The sequence below is a fragment of the Bacillus rossius genome, chromosome 6 (assembly GCF_032445375.1).
Source record: "Bacillus rossius redtenbacheri isolate Brsri chromosome 6, Brsri_v3, whole genome shotgun sequence".
Taxonomy (NCBI): domain Eukaryota; kingdom Metazoa; phylum Arthropoda; class Insecta; order Phasmatodea; family Bacillidae; genus Bacillus; species Bacillus rossius.
Genome location: NC_086334.1, coordinates 69,202,338 through 69,227,997, shown reverse-complemented (window position 1 = coordinate 69,227,997; position 25,660 = coordinate 69,202,338). Strand labels below are relative to the sequence as shown.

Sequence of the window (25,660 nt, the reverse complement as noted above, 5' to 3'; positions counted from 1 at the left end):
AAGAACTAAGGAAAGCTGGATACATACAATAATGGCTTGTTTTACTTGCATTTGTATAATAAAAAGAAATAAATAATTTCAATAATATAAATGTAATGTTTTTATTTCTTGTATTCTGATTTCTAACTAAGACTTAGTTCTCGTAACTTGAGCTTCCAAATTTGCTTCCTTTTCGTTGCTGGTGCTGCCTTTTCGTTGACGGTGCTTCCAATTGAGCTGCATTTTCGTTGGTGGTGCTTCCAAATGTACTTCCTTTAGGTTGATGGTGTTGCCTTTTCGTTGCCGGTGCTTCCAAATGTGCTGCCTTTTCGTTGGCGGTGCTTCCAAATGTGCTTCCTTTTCGTTGACGGTGCTTCCAAATGTGCTGCCTTTTCGATGATGGTGCTGCCTTTTCGTTGCCGGTGCTTCCAAATGTGCTGCCTTTTCGTTGTCGGTGCTTCCAAATGTGCTGCCTTTTCGTTGGCGGTGCTTCCAAATGTGCTGCCTTTTCGATGTCGGTGCTGCCTTTTCGATGTCGGTGCTGCCTTTTCGTTGCCGGTGCTTCCAAATGTGCTGCCGTTTCGATGTCGTTGCTGCCTTTTCGTTGCCGGTGCTTCCAAAAGTGCTGCCGTTTCGATGACGGTGCTGCCTTTTCGTTGTCGGTGCTTCCAAATGTTTTGCCTTTTCGTTGGCGGTGCTGCCTTTTCGTGTTCGGTGCTTCCAAATGTGCTGCCTTTTCGTTGACGATGCTTCCAAATGTGCTGCCTTTTCGTTGGCGGTGCTGACATTTCGTTGTCGGTACTTCCTTTTTGTTGATTGTGCGTAGTACAAAATGAAGTGACTGTATATTTACTAGTTTAAAACCTCCTGGTGTTACTAAAATATTTTTCTAGCTCACTTGGTCCTTTAGTATGTAGAACAATATCACGATGGATTAATTGAATATAATTAGCTAACGACGGTCATGCGGTCCTGAAATGACTAGCCTATACGTCTGATAATGACATGACTCGGTCTCATGGACTGAAGACAATTGATCTATATGTGTGGCTTTGTACATGAACGGCTTATAGGTTATTCAGATTATTGAAAAATTAAACTTTCATAATAGGCTAATCGGCACTGTATTAATTCATTGGTCAGGTGTATTGACTTGAGTTGTTTATCGTAGAGTGAATGATTAATAAATTCCAGGAACGGCAATGGAAACCAAATATTAAATATGATTAATATTTAGTTACAACTGCCACTGGTCAAGAATCGAACCGTGGACAGGAAGCCATCGATTCAATTTGTAAATTAATAATTGATTTTTTCGGAGACTATTGGAATTTTTCCCACATTTTAGCTAAATAATTACATGATTTCAAGATGGCGGCCAAATTTCAAGATGGCAGGCACCTCTGTAGTAATAAATGATTACTGCACTGTAGCAGGTTAGAATAAAACTAGCATGATGGTAAGACGAGTACACATGTAAGATGGTGTCCTCCAGCAGATGAAAACATGATGGTGGTAATGACCACTAGCAGGTGGTAGCTCCTGGTAGCATGTACTGAACATAAAATGATGGATCTATGATGGATGTCAAGGTCAAAATCAAATTTCAATGTCAAGGTCAAATTTCGAGGTCATGGACAAATTTCAAGGACAAGGTAAAAATTCAAGTTCAAGGTTCAAGGTCAAAGTTCAAGGTCAATAGACATGGTTAAAGGTATGGTGAACAGAAAATTATATTAACATTACGCCAGCACACTCTAGCAGACGAAAACAAGATGACGGACTCCAGCGGACGAAGACAAGATGGCGTTCATGACGTCATACCAGCTGACAATTTATACCTTGATATTGGTGGTAGGTCAGTCTGTAGGTGGCTTCTGTGGAGGAAGCATCTGATGTTTTTTTTTGCCCTCACCGGTTTCGAACCAAGGATGGAAATCGATCTAATCAATCATAATTCTAATTATTTAATTTTTTGATGAATTTTGGAATTTTTCCCGATTTTCTAACAAAAATTACGGATTTCCAAGAAGGCATCAAAATTTCAATATGGCGACCATAACGAAACAAGCAACATTAATAAGATCCAATATGTCGGTCGTAACAAAGTCTAACGATGAAATATTACTCAAACAAGATGGCAGGTGTAACGAAACATGTAACATTGATATAATCCAAGATGGCGACCATAACGATACTTGCAACAGTGGTTTTTAAGGTTATTATTATTTAATTTGATTATTTAATTTTTTTAATGATTTTAAAATTTTTCCCGATTATATAACATAAAAATTTTAGATTTTCAAAATGGCAGGCATAATGGAAATTACAACGGTGATATCATTATCCTAGATGACGTCAGAGGCTTATCGGAGGCTGTAGACAAGGATTCTTAAGCCTCTTTTAGGAATTTTGAGGTTTCTAAGGCAAAACGATTTTTGTGCTTTTACGAAATCCTAATTTTACCTCCAAACGAGAATTTTTCCCTCGAAAACGGGAATTTTTCCCTCGAAAACGGGAAATTTTCCTTGAAATTTTGATTCATTTTGAGGAATTTTGAGGAATTTTGAGTCAAAAATGGCCGTCGTGACATCACAATCCAAGATGGCGGACCGACAATCACATACCAGTGCGCGCCACCATCGCCGCCACTGGGGGCCGCCATCTTTTTTCCGTCTGCTGGAGGCCGCCAAATTAGTTCAGCCTTTAGTTACCGGAGCGCGCCACTGTCGCTCCGAAGGCAGGAATTGTATACAAAAAATCCTGGGCGGCGTGGGGATTTGATCCATGGGACGCAGCAACGTCGTGGTTACAAGGCTGATACCTTGAGGTGTAGAATTAAATAACGAACATATGCCTAAAAGAAGCTATACTGAAAAGAAGCAACCGCCATGTTTTTAAAGTCGAAAAACAAATAATGCAGCCATACTAGATATGCCTAAACCGACATATTTAAATTTCGAAAAGAAATAAAAATATCGCTATGCTTAAATTTCGAACTACCATATTTTAAAAAAATTCCAACCGCTCTGCTGGACCCGTCATGTGTAAATTTCCAAAAAGAAATAAAATCCCCGCCATACTAACTATGCCTAATCCGCCATGTTTAAATTTAAAAAAAAAAACATTAACCCCTATACATAAAAGGTGCCAACCCCCACTTCGAGTATGCCTAAACCACCATATTTAAATTTCGAAAAGAAATAAAATTCGCTATGCTTATATAGCGAACCACCATATTTTAAAATCTCCAACCACTATGCTTTACCCATCATGTTTAAAATTTCGAAAAAAGAAATAAAATGCCGTCATGATGTATGCCTAAAGCAAACCCTCACCAGTATGCATAAACAGCCATATCTAAATTTGGAAAAGTATGCTTAAGCCACCAAGGTTAAATTTCGAAAAGCAAATGCCGCAACCCCCACCATTATGCTAAACCGCCATATTTAAATGTGGAAAAGAAATAAAATACCGCCATATTTAAATTTCGAAAAGCAAATACCGCAACCCCACCACCCTGAATATGTTTAAAACAAACACCACCATACTAGCTATGACTAAATACCTGGGAGAAACATAACCTCAAAAAGGCGCCATACTAGCTATGTCTACCCCACCCCCACCACCAGTATGCTACAAACAAACACCACCATACTAGCTATGACTAAATACCCGGAGCAACATAACCTCAAAAAGGCGCCATACTAGCTATGTCTACCCCACTCCCACCACCAGTATGCTTAAAAAAACAAACACCCCCATACTAGCTGTGACTAAATACCTGAGAGCACCATACCTCAAAAATCCCGCGCAGAGAGAGTGAGATGTTGTCCGCTGGAGCGTCACTCATAAACTGCGCAATTATAATCCCCACATCATATTATAAGAATAATATCTTTAGTGGTAGCACTTGTGCAACACACCAAGTAATAAGCATAGTTAAAAAATGTAGGACCTCTATTGTAGTAGATCACGTACAAATAGTAAAAAGCATAGTTCAAAAAATGTATTAAGCATAGTTAAGTATTAAGCATAGTTAGGACAAAGACTATTATTTTACGTCAAGTAAAATAAGCATTGTACAAACGCCGTGCTGAGAGCTGGATGCCTCGCTCGTGCGCCAGCGAGCAGGAATGTATTAAGCATAGTTAGCACCCCTACAGTTAACACGTAGCGTTAAGTAATTAAAAACAAAACGTAAATGCGGCACAATCGACATAAGTTACCGATGTAATAATAAAAAAAATAAACCAAATACCGCTCAGCGACATGTACCAAAAAGCAAACATAAAAAAAACTAACCGCAACGCACCCCGCCCATCCCGGCGACGTGTAACAAATAAATTTAAATAAATGTTGAACAAACGTCCGTGTAGGAAAGGGTGTTGAACGATCGCTCGTGCGCCTTAGCGTTAAGTAATAAACATATTTAAAATAAAAAAAACCGCACGGAGTGGGCGAAGACCCAGAAAAAAACAAGAACACCGACCCGCTCAGCTGCGTCACGAAGCAAATAAGCATACATAAAAGAAAAACTCACCGGAATGCACCCAGTCCAACCCGGCGACGTGTAATAAAAAATAAAAATGCAGACGAAAAGATATATTAAAAATAGTAACACCTATGTACGCCGTGTAGAGTGCAACCGGCACAACCGACAGCGTTTAACGATAAGTAAATTTATAAAGTATATTACAAAGCGGGAGCTTTAGAGAAACACGTCTGCACGCTGTGTAGCCACTCCTGAAACTGTTGACGGAAGCCAGAAGAAGGGAAAGTTGTTTTTCGACCCTGGCACGCGACATTCTATACCACCATGCAGTAGAGCACTGAACACGCCTAAATGTGGAACACGATTAAAAAACGTACCGCCCAGTGATACCCAAACGCCGAATGCATGTGACAGGAAATACCATAAATCAAGTGTAAATACAAAAAACCAATTAAAACAAACCACGTAAAATATAACAAAATTCTATAGCAGACACACACACACAATCACGAACACAATACAGCGGAATGCATATAAAATCACAGAAAATAAAACCTCAGCAACGAAAACTCCCATGAAATAATACTCGCTTAATGAGACACCATAATGCAAAGAGTAAAAAGACATCCCTATATGTAAATAGGAAAAAATAAACAATCGCGGAACCGCGAGAAAACAATCTAAACCATCGACAGCAAAAGCAAGAAAGATAATAAAAATTCTAATTCAGTTACACATTGAGGAAATAAATAAGGACGGAAACCCCATAGTTCCCCCCACCCAAAAAAAAAATTATACCACTAGGCTAAACACAACCCATAATTAAATCACAATAGAAAGCCAATACCAAAACCAGTCATTAAAAAAAAAATCTATCTACGAGAACAATATCATAAAACTACCGCACTCTCAATTCAACACACCAAATGGCATGGCCCGAGAAACGACAACACAAGTAAATATCAATAACCATAAATACCTACATCCTCAAAATATGTTATCAAGCAACCGAAACATAAGAAACATACATACAAAAAGCCAGCGGAACAAACCAATGCGCAAACGAACGACACAACACCAGAGACAAAACATGCGATTCCCATTTGTTAAAAAAAAAAAAATAAGACGCACATACGAGTCTTTAGTGCTAGCCCAGCTAGTATACATTCATTAATAAATAAAATCTGTTATAGTATTTGTGTAGGCATACTGTACTATAGTCATTAAATAGGAAGTGCAAAGCGATATAGCCACAAGACGTAATCAAATAAAAAATTATAGTAATAAAGTGTATGTATAGCCATTAAATAATATATAAAAGAATATATGCGCGTTATACCCTAAACTAAATATCTGCAGGTTGAAGCTCTTATAGTCAAACTTTGTAGGAATATAAACATAAGTCGTTTTAACGGTCTGTGTAATACATATGCTTATAGGTAGATCATCAGCTCTGACTAATTTGTCCTTCATTTAAGAAAACTAGTTCCCGACTATAAACATAGCATGTTATTCTAATAATAAAATAAACTATGTATCATTGTAGTATAAAAACCGCAATATACTGGTAACTCATTTTTAAATAGTCATACCAACGTTAATAAATAATGATACTATTTATTTATACAAAAAATATTAAGTGTCATCCATCCTTCCCTTTCGATCATGACATATACATAGAGTGTGTGTGTGGTGTTCTAAATAAGGAGTGTTGACACCCATAAAGGAATATTATATGAGTCATGTTGTACAGTAAGAATGCTTATAAGATCATTGTTAACTTTCCATCAAGGCTAGATAAAAAACAATCTCTATATAATGGTACATGAATAATCAGAGACCAACTATAGTCTTCATACTAGTAAATAATAATTAAGGATATACCGGGGGTAAATAAAAAAATAACTTATATAACTACATCCCAATAAGCATAGGAAGCTCTGGCGTTAATAACAAGACGTAAAATAAAAGGTTACTGGTTCAGTTAAGAATATATATTCTACTACTACGCATTCCATTAAGCATAGGAAGCACTATAATCCCATTCCGACGAAACCTGAATATAACACACCAGTAATGTTTGTGAAAGAACACACGAGAATATTCATATTAATAACCACTTAGTCAAAATCGTTTACAGAATAACAGACATAGCAATTCCAAGTCTCAAACATCGCATCGCTTCAACGATGGCCCAGAACACAAAAATTATATCTTCCTTCCCCAAGAGGATGCTACAGTCGCCTCGGCCGACCAACAGTAACTTTCACATTGCTTGAGGGCAGACGGAAATAACATACACACAGAGCGTCCTCCGAACACAAGCCCCCAGCTGTAATGCTGGATAAAATAACATATTAAAATATGTAAAACAACAAGGATGCCTTGCAAACTATTGAGTACGACACCCATGCCTTTAAACCAAGTAACGTGAACGACAAAGCCTGACAACGACTTTCAAGTGACAAGGAGTAAAGAAGGAAATAATATTTACATGAAAGTAAACATGTGGTGTACGAATACTCATTGCCCACCAACTATGTACTACCTACTAGTGCTAACCCTTTACTGCCAGAGACATAAAATAACCAATTACTACTATATAAAATATCTTTACATTAAAATAAATATAGTGTCAGGAGAATACTAAAAAAAATAAGTATTGAAGTAACTGAAGCGTTTACACAAACAAAACTGTATATTTCCCATCATAAACGTTCCTTGAATTTGTACCCCCACATAGACATGTGCTTCTATTCGTTAATATTACCGTAATATCGTTATCAGTAATAAATAACAAGTCAACTCGAAAAAACCAAACAACGCCTACAGGCATATAGAAATATGCAACCTACATCGAAACAACCACTATATTCCCAACCCAAGACTCAAACCCAGACACTTCATAAACCCAGAGATGGCTAGGAGAAATAACATTCCATATACTACAGACGCTGTACTAAAAAGACACGAATATGCCAATGAGAACAGGTGTAACCGCATAACTGAAAGTATTATATAAAAGAAACAATACATTAATACCACCGAAAATACCACACAGCCTAAAAAAAACAACTCAAAACAGGAGAATGAACTAAGGAGCAATTTCAAAAGTCTAAACTGAACAGAAAATTAGGTAAATATTGATATATTCACATGAGAGTACAATTAAGTAGAAATATATATTAAAAAATTACATTACCTAGCGTAAGGGAAAAAAATGCATTCAGAAAGACCAGACATCGCTTCCCCATCACAAAATGTTCGATGGTAATAGTCACAATCCCTAATAACATACATGTGAAATAGAAAGAGTTAGACACCGACTTTAAAAAGACAACCACTCGTTAAAGACGCGTAAAAGTTAAAAGGACTAAGCTAAATGAATATAATGAAACCACATATACTTTTGCGACAAAACACGTTACCTTTACTAAATGTCACATCCCAAATAAATTAAATTCATTATCTAAAAGAAATTTTTTTTTTGTTAAAATGATTTGTGCGTACAAGGTGGGTCTCTAGAGTTCGCCATTCCTTCCAATATACTTAATTATAATGCGGAATATATCTTCCATATGGATTTTTTAACTTAGGTTTCGTTTAGGTGAACAAAAAAAAATTTCTTTTAGACAATGAATTTAATTTATTTGGGATGTCACATTTAGTATAGGAAACGTGTTTTGTCGCAAACATATATGTGGTTTCATTATATTCATTTAGCTTAGTCCTTTAACTTTTACGCGTTTTTAACGAGTGGTAGTCTTTTTAAAGTCGGTGTCCAACTCTTTCTATTTCACATGTATGTTATTAGAGATTGTGACTATTACCATCGAACATTTTGTGATGGGGAAGCGATGTCTGGTCATTCTGAATGCATTTTTTTTTCTTACGCTAGGTAATGTAATTTTTTAATATATATTTCTACTTAATTGTACTCTCATGTGTATACGTCAATATTTACCTAATTTCTGTTCAGTTTAGACTTTTGAAATTGCTCTTTTAGTTCATTCTCCGGTTTTGTGCTGTTTTTTTTTTTTTTTTTGAGGCTGTGCGGTATTTTCGGTGGTATTAATGTATTGTTACTATCGCGCTTGGCTGCAGTGCTTGGCGTCGCCGCGCTCGTTCGGCCTGTCTGCGCCCCCTTCCACCCGCACCCTATCCCTGGTATCTCGTGTCATACTATCTCGCGACATCCTGACCTTCACAGCGCGCACCTGCCTCAGATCGAGTTACTTAAAAGAGGCCGCACTGCGGCATAAAAGGACTCAGACATGTTTATCGGCGCGTTTTGTGGGAACCCGATGCTTGTTGCGTTTAACGTATAGAAGCACATGTCTATGTGGGGGTACAAATTCAAGGCACGTTTATGATGGGAAATATATAGTTTTGTTTGTGTAAACGCTTCAGTTACTTCAATACTTATTTTTTTTAGTATTCTCCTGACACTATATTTATTTTAATGTAAAGATATTTTATATAGTAGTAATTGGTTATTTTATGTCTCTGGCAGTAAAGGGTTAGCACTAGTAGGTAGTACATAGTTGGTGGGCAATGAGTATTCATACACCACATGTTTACTTTCATGTAAATATTATTTCCTTCTTTACTCCTTGTCACTTGAAAGTCGTTGTCGGGCTTCGTCGTTCACGTTACTTGGTTTAAAGGCATGGGTGTCGTACTTAATAGTTTGCAAGGCATCCTAGTTGTTTTACATATTTTAATATATTATTTTATCCAGCATTACAGCTGGGGGGCTTGTGTTCGGTGGACGCTGCGTGTGTTAGTTATTTCCGTCTGCCCTCAAGCAATGTGAAAGTTACTAGTGGTCCGCCGAGGCGACTGTAGCAGTCTCTTGGGGAAGGCGGATATAATATTTGTGTTCTGGGCCATCGTTGAGGCGATGCGGTGTTTGAGGCATGGAATTGCTATGTCTGTTATTCTGTAAACGATTTTGGCTAAGTGGTTATTAATATGAATATCCTCGTGTGTTCTTTCACAAAGATTACTGGTATGTTCTATTCAGGTTTCGTCGGAATGGGATTATAGTGCTTCCTGTGCTTAATGGTGAAACATACCACGATGTACGTTTACTAAAGCGAGTATCCCAGACCCCTCCCATATAGTCGTGATATTTTCCAACCTGCCGGGGAGGAGCATACGGCTATCAATCAGCATAAATAGAGTATATCTTGGTGTAAGGGTAACTTTGCAATAAGGGATGACCACTAGTCTACTCATATACAAGAGAGATTTCAAGTATCTTTTTAATAGATCCCAACTCATCAAAAGGGAGGTATATAAACTTAAGATATACATAAGTATTCCATGAATACAAAAGTTTACAACATGTTAAGCTAAACAGTACAATATTGAGTAGAGCGTGACCGTAGTCGTCAAACCGTGTCTCTTACAATATGTGTTCGCTACACGGGCGAAAAGTCTTATATGTCAAACAGTACTACCTTAAGGTTAACATTGAATACTTAATTCTACTCCTAAATTCGTAATTTCGTACACGCGCGTGTGGGGCGTATAATTTAGTTCGGTTATACAACAGTGGTTACAGACTTTAAACTTACGTACGTAAATATTACTAGTGTCACAGAAACATGTCTTTAATTACTTCTAACAACGTATATATTGGAACAGTGTTTCTGGACATAAGCAGGGGTTGGGCGCATCGCGCACTTTTTCATAGTGAGCCTAAGCGGACAATATAAGGAAGCGAGGTGCGTTCTACGTTAAGTATACGAGAGACGCAACAGAAGGAAACCCGATAGTGCAAAATGTACATATCCTCCTAAGACGGGAGCGGGCCGGATTCCCGGCCATGGGCGGCGCCGAGGACAAGAACTAGTATAAATGAAAAAAGAAAAATTTAGAATTTTGAACGTGGCGGCCAAACGTAAGCGAAGGGGAATTCAAGCCACTACACACCAACACTCACCCACCCATGACCGGTGACCGGAGCAACACCCGCGACAAACTATTCGCACTAGAACTATGTATTATCTAAGAACGAGGCGAGCGCGCCCAGCCCCTTTATACTCTAAGGAAATTAGTCCGGCGTAAGAACACACACATGCATAGTTCAAGCGACAAGCAAAATCCTTCCGCGCACCACAAGTGCCTAGAGAGGGGACACGTTGACGTCAACACTGGAGGGAGTAAAGGAGGGGTAATACTCCGCTCAAGGGACGGCGCACTCACAGGTGAAAGAAAACAAAAAAAAACATCACGTAATTAATAAGATATGACGGAAGCAGTGCGCCTCAGCACACTGCAATGGAATGCGTAGTAGTAGAATATAATTTTTATTTAAAACTGAACCAGTAACCTTTTATTTTACGTTTTGTTATTAACGCCAGAGCTTCCTATGCTTATTGGGATGTAGTTATATAAGTTATTTTTTTATTTACCCCCGGTATATCCTTAATTATTATTTACTAGTATGAAGACTATAGTTGGTCTCTGATTATTCATGTACCATTATATAGAGATTGTTTTTTATCTAGCCTTGATGGAAAGTTAACAATGATCTTATAAGCATTCTTACTGTACTACCTGACTCATATAATATTCCTTTATGGGTGTCAACACTCCTTATTTAGAACACCACACACACACTCTATGTATATGTCATGATCGAAAGGGAAGGATGGATGACACTTAATATTTTTTGTATAAATAAATAGTATCATTATTTATTAACGGTGGTATGACTATTTGAAAAATGAGTTACCAGTATATTGCGGTCTTTATACTACAATGATACATAGTTTATTTTATTATTAGAATAATATGCTATGTTTATAGTCGGGAACTAATTTTCTTATATGAAGGACAAATTAGTCAGAGCTGATGATATACCTATATGCATATGTATTACACAGACCGTTAAAACGACTTATGTTTATATTTCTACAAAGTTTGACTATAAGAGCTAAAACCTGCAGATATTTAGTTTAGGGTATAACGCGCATATATTCCATTATATATTATTTAATGGCTATACATACTTTTTATTACTATAATTTTTTATTTAATTACGTCTTGTGGTTATATCGCTTTGCACTTCCTATTTAATGACTATAGTACAGTATGCCTACACAAATACTATAAAAGATTTTATTTATTATTGAATGTATACTAGCTGGGCTAGCACTAAAGACTCGTATGTGCGTCTTATTTTTTTTTTTTTAACAAATGGGAATCGCATGTTTTGTCTCTGGTGTTGTGTCGTTCGTTTGCGCCTTGGTTTGTTGCGCTGGCTTTGTGAATGTATGTTTCTTATGTTTCGGTTGCTTGATAACATATTTTGAGGATGTAGGTATTTATGGTTATTGATATTTACTTGTGTTGTCGTTTCTCGGGCCATGCCATTTGGTGTGTTGAATTGAGAGTGTGGTAGTTTTATGATATTGTTCTCGTAGATAGATTTTTTTTTTCAAAGACTGTTTTTGGTATTGGCTTTCTATTGTGATTTAATTATGGGTTGTGTTTAGCCTAGTGGTATAATTTTTTTTGGGGGGGAACTATGGGGTTTCCGTCCTTATTTATTTCTTCAATGTGTAACTGAATTAGTATTTTTATTACCTTTCTTGCTTTTGCTGTCGATGGTTTTGATTGTTTTCTCGCGGTTCCGCGATTGTTATATTTTTTCCTATTTACATATAGGGATGTCTTTTTACTCTTTGCATTATGGTGTCTCATTGAGCGAGTATTATTTCATGGGAGTTTTCGTTGCTGAGGTTTTATTTTCTGTGATTTTATATGCATTCCGCTGTATTGTGTTCGTGATTGTGTGTGTGTGTCTGCTATAGAATTTTGTTATATTTTACGTGGTTTGTTTTAATTGGTTTTTTGTATTTACACTTGATTTATGGTATTTCCTGTCACATGCATTCGGCGTTTGGGTATCACTGGGCGGTACGTTTTTTAATCGTGTTCCACAATTAGGCGTTTTCCGTGGCTTTACTGCATGGTGGTATAGAATGTTGCGTGCCAGGGTCGAATAACAACTTTTCCTTCTTCTGGCTTCCGTCAACAGTTTCAGGAGTGGCTACACAGCGTGCAGACGTGTTTCTCTGAAGCTCCCGCTTTGTAATATACTTTATAAATTTACTTATCTTTAAACGCTGTCAGTTGTGCGGGTTGCACTCTACATGGCGTACATAGGTGTTACTATTTTTAATATATCTTTTCGTCTGCGTTTTTATTTTTAATTACACGTCGCCGGGTTGGACTGGGTGCATTCCGGTGAGTTTTTCTTTTATGTATGCTTATTTGCTTCGTGACGCAGCTGAGCGGGTCGGTGTTCTTGTTTTTTTCTGGGTCTTCGCCCACTCCGTGCGGTTTTTTTTTATTTTAAATATGTTTATTACTTAACGCTAAGGCGCACGAGCGATCGTTCAACACCCTTTCCTACACGGACGTTTGTTCAACATTTATTTAAATTTATTTGTTACTCGTCGCCGGGGTGGGCGGGGTGCGTTCCGGTGAGTTTTTTTTATGTTTGCTTATTGGTACATGTCGCTGAGCGCTATTTGGTTTATTTTTTTTTTTATTATTACATCGGTAACTTATGTCGATTGTGCCGCATTTACGTTTTGTTTTTAATTACTTAACGCTACGTGTTAACTGTAGGGGTCCTAACTATGCTTAATACATTCCTGCTCGCTGGCGCACGAGCGAGGCATCCAGCTCTCAGCACGGCGTTTGTACAATGCTTATTTTACTTGATGTAAAATAATAGTCTTTGTCCTAACTATGCTTAATACTTAACTATGCTTAATACATTTTTTTAAACTATGCTTATTACTATTTGTACGTGATCTACCACAATAGAGGTCCTACATTTTTTAACTATGCTTATTACTTGGTGTGTTGCACAAGTGCTACCACTAAATATATTATTCTTATAATATGATGTGGGGATTATAATTGCGCAGTTTATGAGTGACGCTCCAGCGGACAACATCTCACTCTCTCTGCGCGGGATTTTTGAGGTATGGTGCTCTCAGGTATTTAGTCACAGCTAGTATGGGGGTGTTTGTTTTTTTAAGCATACTGGTGGTGGGAGTGGGGTAGACATAGCTAGTATGGCGCCTTTTTGCGGTTATGTTGCTCCGGGTATTTAGTCATAGCTAGTATGGTGGTGTTTGTTTTAAGCATACTGGTGGTGGGGGTGGGGTAGACATAGCTAGTATGGCGCCTTTTTGAGGTTATGTTTCTCCCAAGTATTTATTCATAGCTAGTATGGTGGTGTTTGTTTTAAACATACTGGTGGTGGGGGTGGGGTAGACATAGCTAGTATGGCGCCTTTTTGAGGTTATGTTTCTCCCAAGTATTTAGTCATAGCTAGTATGGTGGTGTTTGTTTTAAACAGGCGCGTAGGAACCGGGGGGGCGACCCAGGCGACTGCCCGGCCATAACATTTCATGGCCGGGCAAAGTGATGGTTTTGCCTGGCCATTGCATCAGATGAACAAGAGGCATTGTCTTCATTGCAATGCTAAGTTGTTTTTGTGGGATTTTCTTTTTTCTGTGCGTTACTTTATTCTTAAAATAAATTAAGACTTTTCGATAAGTGTACAGGCACAATAAATACGGCAACTGATCTTGTTTTCTACTAAATATTCACGTTTCACAGTGCTGATAGCAGAAATATAGTGGGATATAAGACCAGTAAATGTTTCCGCTCGTTGCAGTAGCTTACGCTCCGTTTATTTCCACCCTTGTCTACCTGATTTTCATACATCTGTATAAACCCCGCCTCGTTTCTACCTAACGGTAACGACCTGACGTGCAGAGCGCTTTCCACATGTCATCATTCAACAACTGTACGTCTTGCTTTTAAGTACAAGAAACTTTGTGAGCCGTACTACAGAACTGTTTAAAATAAACTTATTTATCTGTAGTATCGTGAGTGAGTAGTGCGGAATAGCAGTAATGAAAAACATTTAGGGTTTAAGGAGAAAATTTATAACAGTATTTTAATTTTTGCGGCGTACAATGAATGACTCAGTAAAGCATCAACTTTTTCTTCAACAACCGTTCTGCACAGTCCTGCAGTTCATCACAACCACCGCCTAAAAAGCAGCGCACATTAGGCTGTAATGCCTGTGAAGACTAAGATCCTAAAGAAGAGTTGTATTCCTTTAACTCAGGTATTACTTTTGAGTAGTTTAGACTGAGACGAATTTTCATGATCCCGAAAACCATATGTAATATACCTATTTAACATTAAAGTTTAGTATGTCGGTACATTATTTTTTTTTCCGCTTGTCGCTCGTGATTATTCCATCGAGTAATAAAAAATTTCTTTGAATCTACAAATTATTGAACAAGAATTTATCAAGCAGATTTGCAGTTATTTTTAAGCATCTTCACTCGCCTATTCTGTGGGGTTCGCATTTTTAACTTATTCTTAAGGTGAGCCTGACAGTAAAAAAATTAAAATATTGACTTTTTTAATTTTTAATACCAAAATAAAATTTCGACTTTCCTGAATAAAATGATATGAGTGTTACTGCGAAAAGCTTTTTTCTATCTTTAATTTTTTATTTTTTTAAAGTTGAACTGCATTTTTCGAAAAATTAATTTTTGGTGACTTTTTAAATTTTAAATGCTATGTCGAACGGCTCACTATTCCGAGTTTTGTTATATTGTGATTTGACTTTATCAATTTGAATGTGTTTTTTTTCATATAACTTATCATAAGATATTTAGATTTTCAGATTTATTAATGGTAAAACAGATTTTCTGTCACGTTTTAAAGTTATATTCATTGGAGACTAGGTACATCATATGCTTGTGTCAATACATTCTGAATATTGGCATCATCTAAAAATATTTAATTAAAGGTGTGTAACATTAAGAGTTCTCCTGTCCTGATATTCAAATGAATTTACTTAAGAGTGGGCAATGAGTGGGATAATGACGTCTTTGTTAAATTGTATACTCAAGGCTTAGCCTCACTTAAATATTTGATTATAGCTTGTTTTGATTATTGCAGTTGATTGTTAGCACATATTAAGAAAATGTAACTATAGCTATAGATAGTTGGCAAAATATATTATCTCACACTACAAATATTAATCTTCAACCAGCGTCATGTAATTATGATGCAATTAGTAAAACTAATTTGTAATTATAAATGCAACTTTGCCTTTTCTACAGCTCTAGATAACTTGATGATATCTGGGGACTAAATTTGAAGGTGCTTGTAATTTATGTACTCTGTGCAGTGGGAAAATTAACAAATTGCCTTTAAAATGAATTCTACGAGGCGAAAACTGAAAAGTGAAAACTGTTTTGTGATGCCGAGCCTTAAGTAAATTTGTTATAAAAAAAGTTAAAATTTCTGCTAGTAGTACATTCTATTTTTATGTACGAAATATGCTTAAATAGCACCATTTTGCTTCTTAGAATACAATTTTTTTTCTACCGGGGGAGAGCCCCCGGACACCCCCTTTGTTAAATCCAACACTTAAAATGATACTCTCCTTTGCCCCCCCCATTAAATATTTGCTTTGGTTTTAAACATACCTGGGTGGTGGGGTTGCGGTATTTGCTTTTCGAAATTTAAACATGGCGGTATTTTATTTCTTTTCCACATTTAAATATGGCGGTTAAGCATAATGGTGGGGGTTGAGGCATTAGCTTTTCGAAATTTAACCTTGGCGGCTTAAGCATACTTTTCCAAATTTAGATATGGCTGTTTATGCATACTGGTGAGGGTTTGCTTTAGGCATACATCATGACGGCATTTTATTTCTTTTTTCGAAATTTTAAACATGATGGGTTAAGCATAGTGGTTGGAGATTTTAAAATATGGCGTTTCGATATTTAAGCATAGCGATATTTTATTTCTTTTCGAAATTTAAATATGGCGGTTTAGGTATACTCGAAGTGGGGGTTGGCGCCTTTTATGCATAGCGGTAAATTTTTTTTTTTTGGAAATTTAAACATGGCGGTTTAGGCATAGCTAGTATGGCGGGGATTTTATTTCTTTTTGGAAATTTACACATGACGGGTTAAGCAGAGCGGTTGGAAATTTTTTAAAATATGGCGGTTCTAAATTTATGCATAGCGATATTTTTATTTCTTTTCGAAATTTAAATGTCGGTTTAGGCATAGCTAGTATGGCTGCATTATTTGTTTTTCGACTTTAAAAACATGGTGGTTGCTTCTTTTAAGCATAGCTTCTTTTAAGCCTATGTTCGTTATTTAATTCTACACCTCCCACCTGATCTTGTGGTCTAGTGGTCAAGGTGTCTTCCTTGTAACCACGACATTGCTGCGTCCCACGGATCGAATCCCCACGCCGCCCAGGATTTTTTGTATACAATTCCTGCCTTCGGAGCGACGGTGGCGCGCTCCAGTAACTAAAGGCTAAACTAAGATGGCGGCCTCCAGCTGACGGAAAAAAGATGGCGGTCCCCAGTGGCGGCGACTGTGGCACGCCCTGGTAACCAATGTCAACAACAATGGCGACCCCCACGAGGCAAGATGGCAGCCCCCATGAAACAAGATGGCGGCCTCCAGGGGGAGTACTGGCGCAATGTTTACATTTCAATGTTTACATTGATCCAGTATTCTTTCGCACCCCCTACTCAAACTGTTATGAGATGCATTGTTACCAGGCCAACTCCCAGGATAATGCACAGATACACCACTGCAACATATACTTTCACAAAGATATTTTAATAGCAATGGAGATCCACTATTTAACCTAGTAAGCTCACCATGGGATTCCAAGGAATGGTGACCTGCTCATCACAAGATATTTATTCTCTCCACTAAGTCCACATTGTTTTTAGATTACTCGGCATTGCTGTATTCCATCCCAAACCTTCAAACTAAAACTGTTTAGTCATGTGTTTGGAGATTAGCACTAATAGACAGCAACACTAGACAGAAAAAAAGCCAAATCCGACTCATCTCATTTGGCCAATCCCCCTTTAACTATCTGATCTCGTAAGAGAATACATCATTACTCATAATCCACTGCACACCGTGTAAGGTGTTAGTTCCACCATTCTTGTTAAAAAGATGCATAATGAGTTGCTGAAGTTATGAATGACGAATAAATTCAGAACTACTGCTCACAAATTGCCGAAGACAAACCCTACCAGACTGCAACATGTCCACTAGCTACTGCTGAAGTCGCAGTGCCCCTTGCACTAACTCAAGTCCTGTTACAGCATCGTACACATATGTGTCTTATCTTCAACATCTGAGCATTATTAGAAAACCTGTGTTCCTCTTATTCTGGCCATTTATGAAAAGTGTAAAAGTCAAGAATAGGATAACGACACTAAATTTATAGGTGAAGGTTTTCAAATGATACTAATTGACTTTTGCTGATAGGTAAAAATGCCAGAGCATGCAGTGGTAGTTTTGATAGCTTGTATCCTATACATTTGATGGATATCAGCAGCGAAAAAACTCAGACAAAACTGACTACTTCCCTTATGTCACAATGGAGTTTTCTCCCTGGCAGGAACATATCGTTCAATGACTGTTCTGATGATGTCTTAGCTGAATCATCGAGTGTAGCTCGAAGATTTGTAGTTGTGCTATCTGGTTTTAAAACATAATGGTGGAGTATGTAATATTAATATCTCTTCTATGCAATTTCTGGTATCTTTTACACATGACCTGATGCAAGATAATCATGCATAATGTCGTAGTACTAATGCTTTACCTGGGGGCGTCGATGTACTTGCTTTTCCAGATGGTTAGGTCAGCTCTATGCGTGATTTCTCGACTCCCCTAAATCTGGGTCTGCTGACTTGAATATAAGCATCACTACATATTTTAATTAAGGCTTCCAGTTAGAGCATGTTTAAAGTGATTTTTCACACCTGCCTTAGGTACCTCTTCCAATCCAAAAAAATAGATACCTTACAAACATAACATACCTATGGAGTCAAAACGTCTGCAGTGAGGGCGGAAGGTCCTACTTTTACCCACAGGGGAACATAGACATCCTTCTAGTCAACCCCATCAGAATGTGTGAGTACACTTCTGCAAATCGATGGAGAGAGGAGTTCCAAAATGGGTGTCGGCCAATTTAAATTAATACAGATGTTTACAATTAGTGACAAGACAAGTTTACAGTTGGTAGTTTTTGATAACACCTTCATCTCTATTGTACATACTATATTCTTGTCACCGCACCGACTGGAAGAATTTGAAATGAAACTTTTCTTTCAAAGCAATGGCAAGGACACAAGTGAAGTCTAGAACTGTTCGTAGGGATCTGTTTTGTAACATCCCAGGTCTTTGAAGACTGCTGCTTGTAATGAATCTGGCCTGATTGCTGGAATCCAGTACCGTCCAGAATGCCTGGGTAAGACCAGTGGTCTCTAGCATCCAATGTTGCCAAAAACGTAACCCAGGTAGGGCCAGTATTTGTTAATGTTGTCTCGGGTGCTTGGCTGTTCAGGTGGTTTGCTTAACTTAAACTTGAAACTTGAGTGGAGAACATCCAACTGCCAAAATTCAGGTGTGTGTAATGCTGGATGACACAATTAGCACAGTTCGTATTGGAAAATTTGTATTGAAATTATGAGACTGTCGTAGACAATTAATACAGAAGCTGTACTCCCAAGCAATGTCAAAGTGTTCGGTGAGATTGGTAAATAACTAAGGATTACTCAACATTCTCTTGAACCATTGACAGCCATTGCACCAATGTAGAAGAACTCCCTTCTGATATTTACAATACATTGACTAGTGCTTAAAGGCGCTAACTACTATAAACCTTTTGTTGTTGTAGTGCTATTGCAATATTTCCACAAAGCCTCAAAGTTATCCTTAGTGTAAAACAGGTACTGAATTAATGACAGTGGTTTGCCTGTCGCTGCTTACTTCAAACATGATAGCCATTCCACATTGGTTACTGCACCAACTTTGCCACTAATGCCTCAACCAGATAGGCCAATTTTTGTCATGCCTTCATTTATACATTATAACTGGGAAATCTAACTGTAGAGTAACTTTGGAGATTGTGAGGCAGGATTACTCGAATTGGGATGTGAGCATTCTCCTAGTGTGACTGAAACTGCTATTATTATATTTTGAAATAAATATCATCAACATGTATATTCTCTTTTTGCGTTCCTCTTGGTCAAAATCTGCTTTCTCGTCAATATTGGATGCAACAAAAAGATGATCCTCCAACCTTTTTTTCGGATCTGAGTTATGTTTCTGAAGGTGTCCTCAAAACAATCGTTCCTATTACGAATCCGACTTTGCCTCATCCACTAGCTTCGCCACCCTCTGTCCACTGCTGTGACAGGTAAAAATATAAAAGTTCCAAGCTAACAAAAAAAAATCTTGCAGCATGATTCGAAGGGAATGAACTATTCATCGAAATCTTTCCTTATGTACCATGGAAAAAAAACAACATAAAGACAGTTTCGTTCGCTTCATGACTGCCTGCCATTTACCAACCCTACACGAACAAAGCAACCAAGAATGCCCGACACAACGGTATCGCACAGATCGCGAATTCTTCCAGACGACTTCTGTTGAATACGTATCTGCAGAAGAATGATTTCCATCGGCGCAATTTCCTGTAACGGATTGTTTCACTGCTGTCAATGCACTAATATTACACTGCTATTAACAGTTGAAGACCACAAATTTACAATTTACATCACTCCAAGAATTCCCCCCCCCCCCCCCCCCCCCCCACCCGGGAAACAAAATTTACCACGGTGAAAAAAATACAGCATGACACAAGTTATTTAAAAGACAACACAACCGATAAGCACATAACTCTAACTGGTTTTTCAAGGCCCTGGTTGCACATAAAACCAAACTGTCATGTTAGTGACGGCAACAACTAAAAATTTTAACACACAAATATTTACACCTGATAACTGAACAATCCCTATTCTGAGGTGCAAGCATTCCACAACTTGGTAGTTGTCTCTCACTTACTGAGATAGTGGCCTAGATATCCATACTTTCTGTATCGTATTGTAAAAAATATGATTACGAACTGGTAGAGACAGTGTTGGAAGGATAGCCCTAGTAATGTTCCCAGTAACGTGTTCCTTGGTTTGGACTCTGAGCGGGACTTGCAGCGGTGGACAGCGACACGCGTGGCGTTACCGCAGCTGTGCGGCCGGCCCGGCTCGCTACGACCCTGATCACGACACCTGGCCGGCCACTGAGGGACCCTCAGTGACTCAGCACGACTGCGCCAAGCTCCATTGAGATTCTCGCAGCACGGGAGATATGTGCATCCGAGGGTGATCGAAGTTCTCAAGGGAATCAGAAAATTTCAAGTCCCTCTACAGAGAGGAGGAATAGTTACACAAATAAATTTTTCTTGGGATTCTGTTTCAATTTTTTTGCCTAAGAAGGTACTTTGACTGTAAAGAATTTTATATGTCCTATGATTTATTTTGAAGGTATCTTAAAAGTAAAGGTGTTAATTGCATAAATTAAAATATACATGTTTGTAATAAGAAGACTGATTTGTAAATAAAGGATTTTTTATATAATAAATATTGATTTAGGACCTAGTGTTAAATTGTATTTAAGTATGTCTTAGTATTGTCTCTCATTAGATATACTGTATGCGATAGTAAATTTTGTTAAAAGATCCCATTAAGCTCTCTCGCTCGCCCACACTCTCTTCTCTCTCTTCTCCTCTCGCTCGCCCACACTCTCTTCTCTCTCTTCTCCTCTCGCTCGCCCACACTCTCTTCTTTCTCTTCTCCTCTCGCTCGCCCACACTCTCTTCTCTCTCTTCTCCTCTCGCTCGCCCACACTCTCTTCTCTCTCTTCTCCTCTCGCTCGCCCACACTCTCTTCTCTCTCTTCTCCTCTCGCTCGCCCACACTCTCTTCTCTCTCTTCTCCTCTCGCTCGCCCACACTCTCTTACACAACTGTTGCATTCGTCTCCCAGGGCCTTATTTACACACTCCGAAAGCCTCCCAAATATTTGGTAACCTGCCGATTAATTCGCTTCACGATTGTGAGTTTTGAACCCTTTTAGACGCATATTGGCGTCACTCGAGAGCCTATGACACATGAGCTGCATACCGCAGGCCAAGCATGGTGGCACGCGGCTCTGTTTCTTACACACACTGGGTGCGAGGAGGCTGCAGGCGAAGATGTGTGCCATCTCTCTCCAGGGCCTGGTGCGAGTGACGAAGGGGAGGTGAGTTATATCCCCCGGAAGTTAAGAAAAATGTTCAAAATACCAGTATGCTACTTTATGAGTTGCTGCATCGCCTATGGCTACTACTTACTGTAGGCCCATAGCAAGTGTGTTAATGTCAATAATAAGGTAAGTTTTCTAAATACACATGTTCAAAATTTATTTATTTTCTTTTTTTCAAAATTCACCTTCCCGATAAAATGCCAGTTTCCGTCACTGAGGGTTGGAGTGGTGGGATCTCCCCCGGAGCTGCCAAGGCCAGCCGTGCTTGGGCAGAATGGCTGCCTGCGCCTGAACAATATGTATACACATGCTTAGTCGGTGGAAGTTCTTCCATATTTACGTTGCTTTTCAATTTTTTTAATACTACTTACAGCAGTGATCGAGAATGTGTACAATGTTTGTGTGAACTACTGATGTACTGTAGCAACAACTGGTCATGTACGTTGAGATCCTAGGTGGTCATATTGCGAGGTTCGTGGGCTTAATCCCAACACTCCGGCATTACAGAGATGTGAGAGCACTAATTTAATATCCGAGTGGTCAGAGACCACTAAGTCCTTGAGCCTTTGTGCAAATAAACTGTGCAAAGTTAAACCTTACCAAACCATGTAAGTTAGGAACCTTGATAAATGGAACAAAATGTAGAGTAGCTATAACCTTGAACACTACAATTTTGGCTAATGTTTTCCTCAAAACAATAGTTCGTGCTGATACACTACATTTCGGAAGATGCTGTGTATTAGGCTCGTACAGTTTTATTTACTAGAAGCTGAGTTTCGAGAAAGGACAAATGGAAGATCAGATTTACGTTCCACTTTTCTAAACACAATTGTTATCCATGTTTATTTTCTGCAGTTTCTTACGTAACCCAGTAGGTGGGTCTTCAGGCAGTCTTCTTGGTTTCTTAAGAAGTAACTGTTATTTAGTTTCTTCTGTTTCGTGCGACATACATATCTGACATGAAAACTGAGGAAAAAAAATAGTATTTTTGAATGTACATTCCAATATATGTGATGAAGTTAATAAACCACATATTTTTTGCTGATATTTTTTTTTGTCTAACACATTCAATAGCTATTTTTTCAAGGAAAAATACTTTCATGTAAAATAACTTAAGAAAAGTGAACTACCTTGAAATTAACAGCCTTCGGGTGAAGCCACTCAGGCTGTAGTTCTTAAGAGCAAGATGTGAGATCATATCCTAAAATGAAGAAGGTATGGAATGCAGTAATGGGAGAACCTGATAAAATCCGCAGACACATACACATATCTAGATTGTTTCTCTTGTGAAAATAATTCAGACTAATATCCTACAACAATCGAACCAAAATCCACACGGTGGACCATTGGGGCCTTCCAAAAATAGGACTGTACAGTATAAGAACAGACTTATGAAAGCAATAATACAGAGTCCATGAACTTCATTGCTAAGTCCAACACGTGTTCTGCTGTGGATGTGGACAGTCACCTTTAACAGAGAGATCCTTGCCGCCGAAGTTGCAGAGGTACTGCAACAGCACATCCTTCCAGTAGCTGCGGTACGAGATGAGGCCCAGGTCGGACAAAGGTTTCTCCGGAGAGCCCACTTTCCTCTCGACCCTGGTCAGCAGGTAGCCTGCACACAACACAGGCTGTCTCTCTCCACTACACTGCTGTGTCACATCCCAAAACTAGTTCTGAACAGTTTCAGGTAAGAAAGAAAGCAATTGTATGGTAACACAGCAATTGATTGTTTGCAGCCAAAATCGAAAGCATCTAAGTATAACTGCAGCTACACAAGGTTTACATTTAACATACTTGTCAAAATTGTTTTAATTTGAATAAATTCAAGCTGGCAGCTGCAATTGTTCAATGATGAATACTTACTTGAATCGCGTCTGGCACTATTTTCTAAAGGAATGTAAGCTGCCACAAAGAGTACCCAGTGTTTAAATATAATAACAGTTATGATTCAACAAAATTCAAACAACATACCTGACAACCGATTATACATAGTTGCCAATGCTGCTCCGAAATAAAATTATCTGTCTGAGACAGCATTCACATCACACTTTATCATCACCTACTTGAACAGAGAGTTAAAATTGTTAAGGCTTTTTTTTTACCAGCAATCCTCTGTCGAGCAATGATTTCTGCTGATGATACAGCGAGTGCGAGATACCCAGCACAGCTCTCTCTCTAACACAACGGCCAGAAAATATGGCAACAACCATTGAAGCCAAGAATTGAATTGTGGATATTAGTTTTCCTTCCCCTATTTTCATACAAAACTCTGTGGAAAAAAACAAGAACCTATTTTGACGCGTTACTTGCAATAAACGCAATGTTAAGAAGAATGGTATAGGTAATAATATCTCAATTAAAATAAAACATTTTAATTTCTTACAGTTTATTTATTAATATAACGAAGAAAATTTTAGAATTTTACAACATACAACATTATAAGTAAAAAATTACAAATTTGCAAACCACAACTATTCAATACAGTAGTAATGCCTGTGCAATGTCTTGATTGCATTACTTCGCCTTCGTTTCTTGAGCCAGTACTCGGGTCAGCTTCTAACAACTAATCACACGTACAGTCGTGTCAACATGCATTCGCAGATCTAATCGTCACTTGTCGCTTTCTGACACGAACACTTTGTCCCGCAACTAACACGGCACAACACTAAAATGTCGTTGGATTTTTATCAGGATAAAGTGGCGCATGTTTCACCATGGCTTATCCTTAAACATACATTAGCATACAATTCAATTGCCCTCTGCAGTAACAATTGGGGTTTACCAGCTGTAATACATTTCTCAACGTCATTTTCTCCTTTAGAAAAACTGATTGTACATATATCAATTCATTTGTTTGTATGTTACATTATCCCAATGAAAAAAAAACTTAATTCGACAAACTCGGAATATAAAACATTTTAATTTGACACTCTGAGAAAATTACGACATTGTTCACAGCAATATAGTTTCAAAAGGCACAATGGTTGTAGGCGCATAAGCGGTTGTAGCATTAAGCCACAAAACTAAGGAAAAGGAATTTAATAAAGTATGCTGCTTCTTTTTGGAACAAAATATAAGCACCACGTATTTGTATGCATATGTATTGCAAGGCGTTTTTCTTTTCTATAAATATACACGAGTATGCAATTTATCAAAGTTAAAAAAAAAGGGGGTGGGGAGAGAATCTGAATTCAAGCGTTAACGATTGCCGAATTATCATAAGATTGAAAGCCTTCACAAAGCCCTAACTAAGCGGATCCTGGACATGGCTTTCAACTGCCAGGACAAGATATCAAGGGGTAACGGGGAGGAGCTGAATTTAAATATTCAGCACGGATCGTGTATTTTAGGTGCATTTAAAGGTGAACACACAAGAAACCTGGGATTCAAAAAAATAAATGATATAGGGATACATTTAATTAATGCACTTCTCAATAACAAATACTTATAGACGTGCAAACAACTCTTTATAAGCGTCAAGAAGAATAACAAAACTTGCACGCGTGTGTATGCGCGCGGAACAACAGAATAGGGGCGCAGAAATCCCCAATAACAAGTACAAATTACACTTTCCTACACATTACGTTTGCGTACAAGCACAAAGGAGTACATTTAAATACAGCAACACTGATATAATAAAACATTTAAACTAACTGTGAAAGGGTAACATATCCCGTTAAGCTAATGTAGTAATCCCCATAAATATACATTGAAGTGCAAGCAGTACGACAGGAAATCAAGCCCTATCACGCTCAATTGAATGGGACTAGGCCCATAACGGCCATAACTATGCCGACAAATAAACGGTAAACGTGAATATTTATACCATACTTAATAGATAACGTAGGAACGGTTACAAATAAATAATAAGCATACAGTGGCGTATTTGTTTTAATAGTTCGTTAGTTAATAGTAAAAAGTGGCTTATATAAGTGTGTTAAAAAAATTATACAGTTAGCGTTTAGATTTTTACATAGTTCTTAAAACTGA

General features: G+C 38.0%; 1 protein-coding gene across 1 annotated transcript in view; it reads right to left on the bottom strand.

Moving 5' to 3' along the window:
- LOC134533285 (histone acetyltransferase KAT7) overlaps nucleotides 1–25,660 on the bottom strand; it is a 438,198-nt gene that overhangs the window by 24,176 nt on the left and 388,362 nt on the right. The window contains exon 9 of the mRNA XM_063370739.1: nucleotides 23,136–23,282. Coding sequence (XP_063226809.1) covers nucleotides 23,136–23,282 — 147 coding nt within the window. The remainder of the gene's footprint in view (nucleotides 1–23,135; nucleotides 23,283–25,660) is intronic.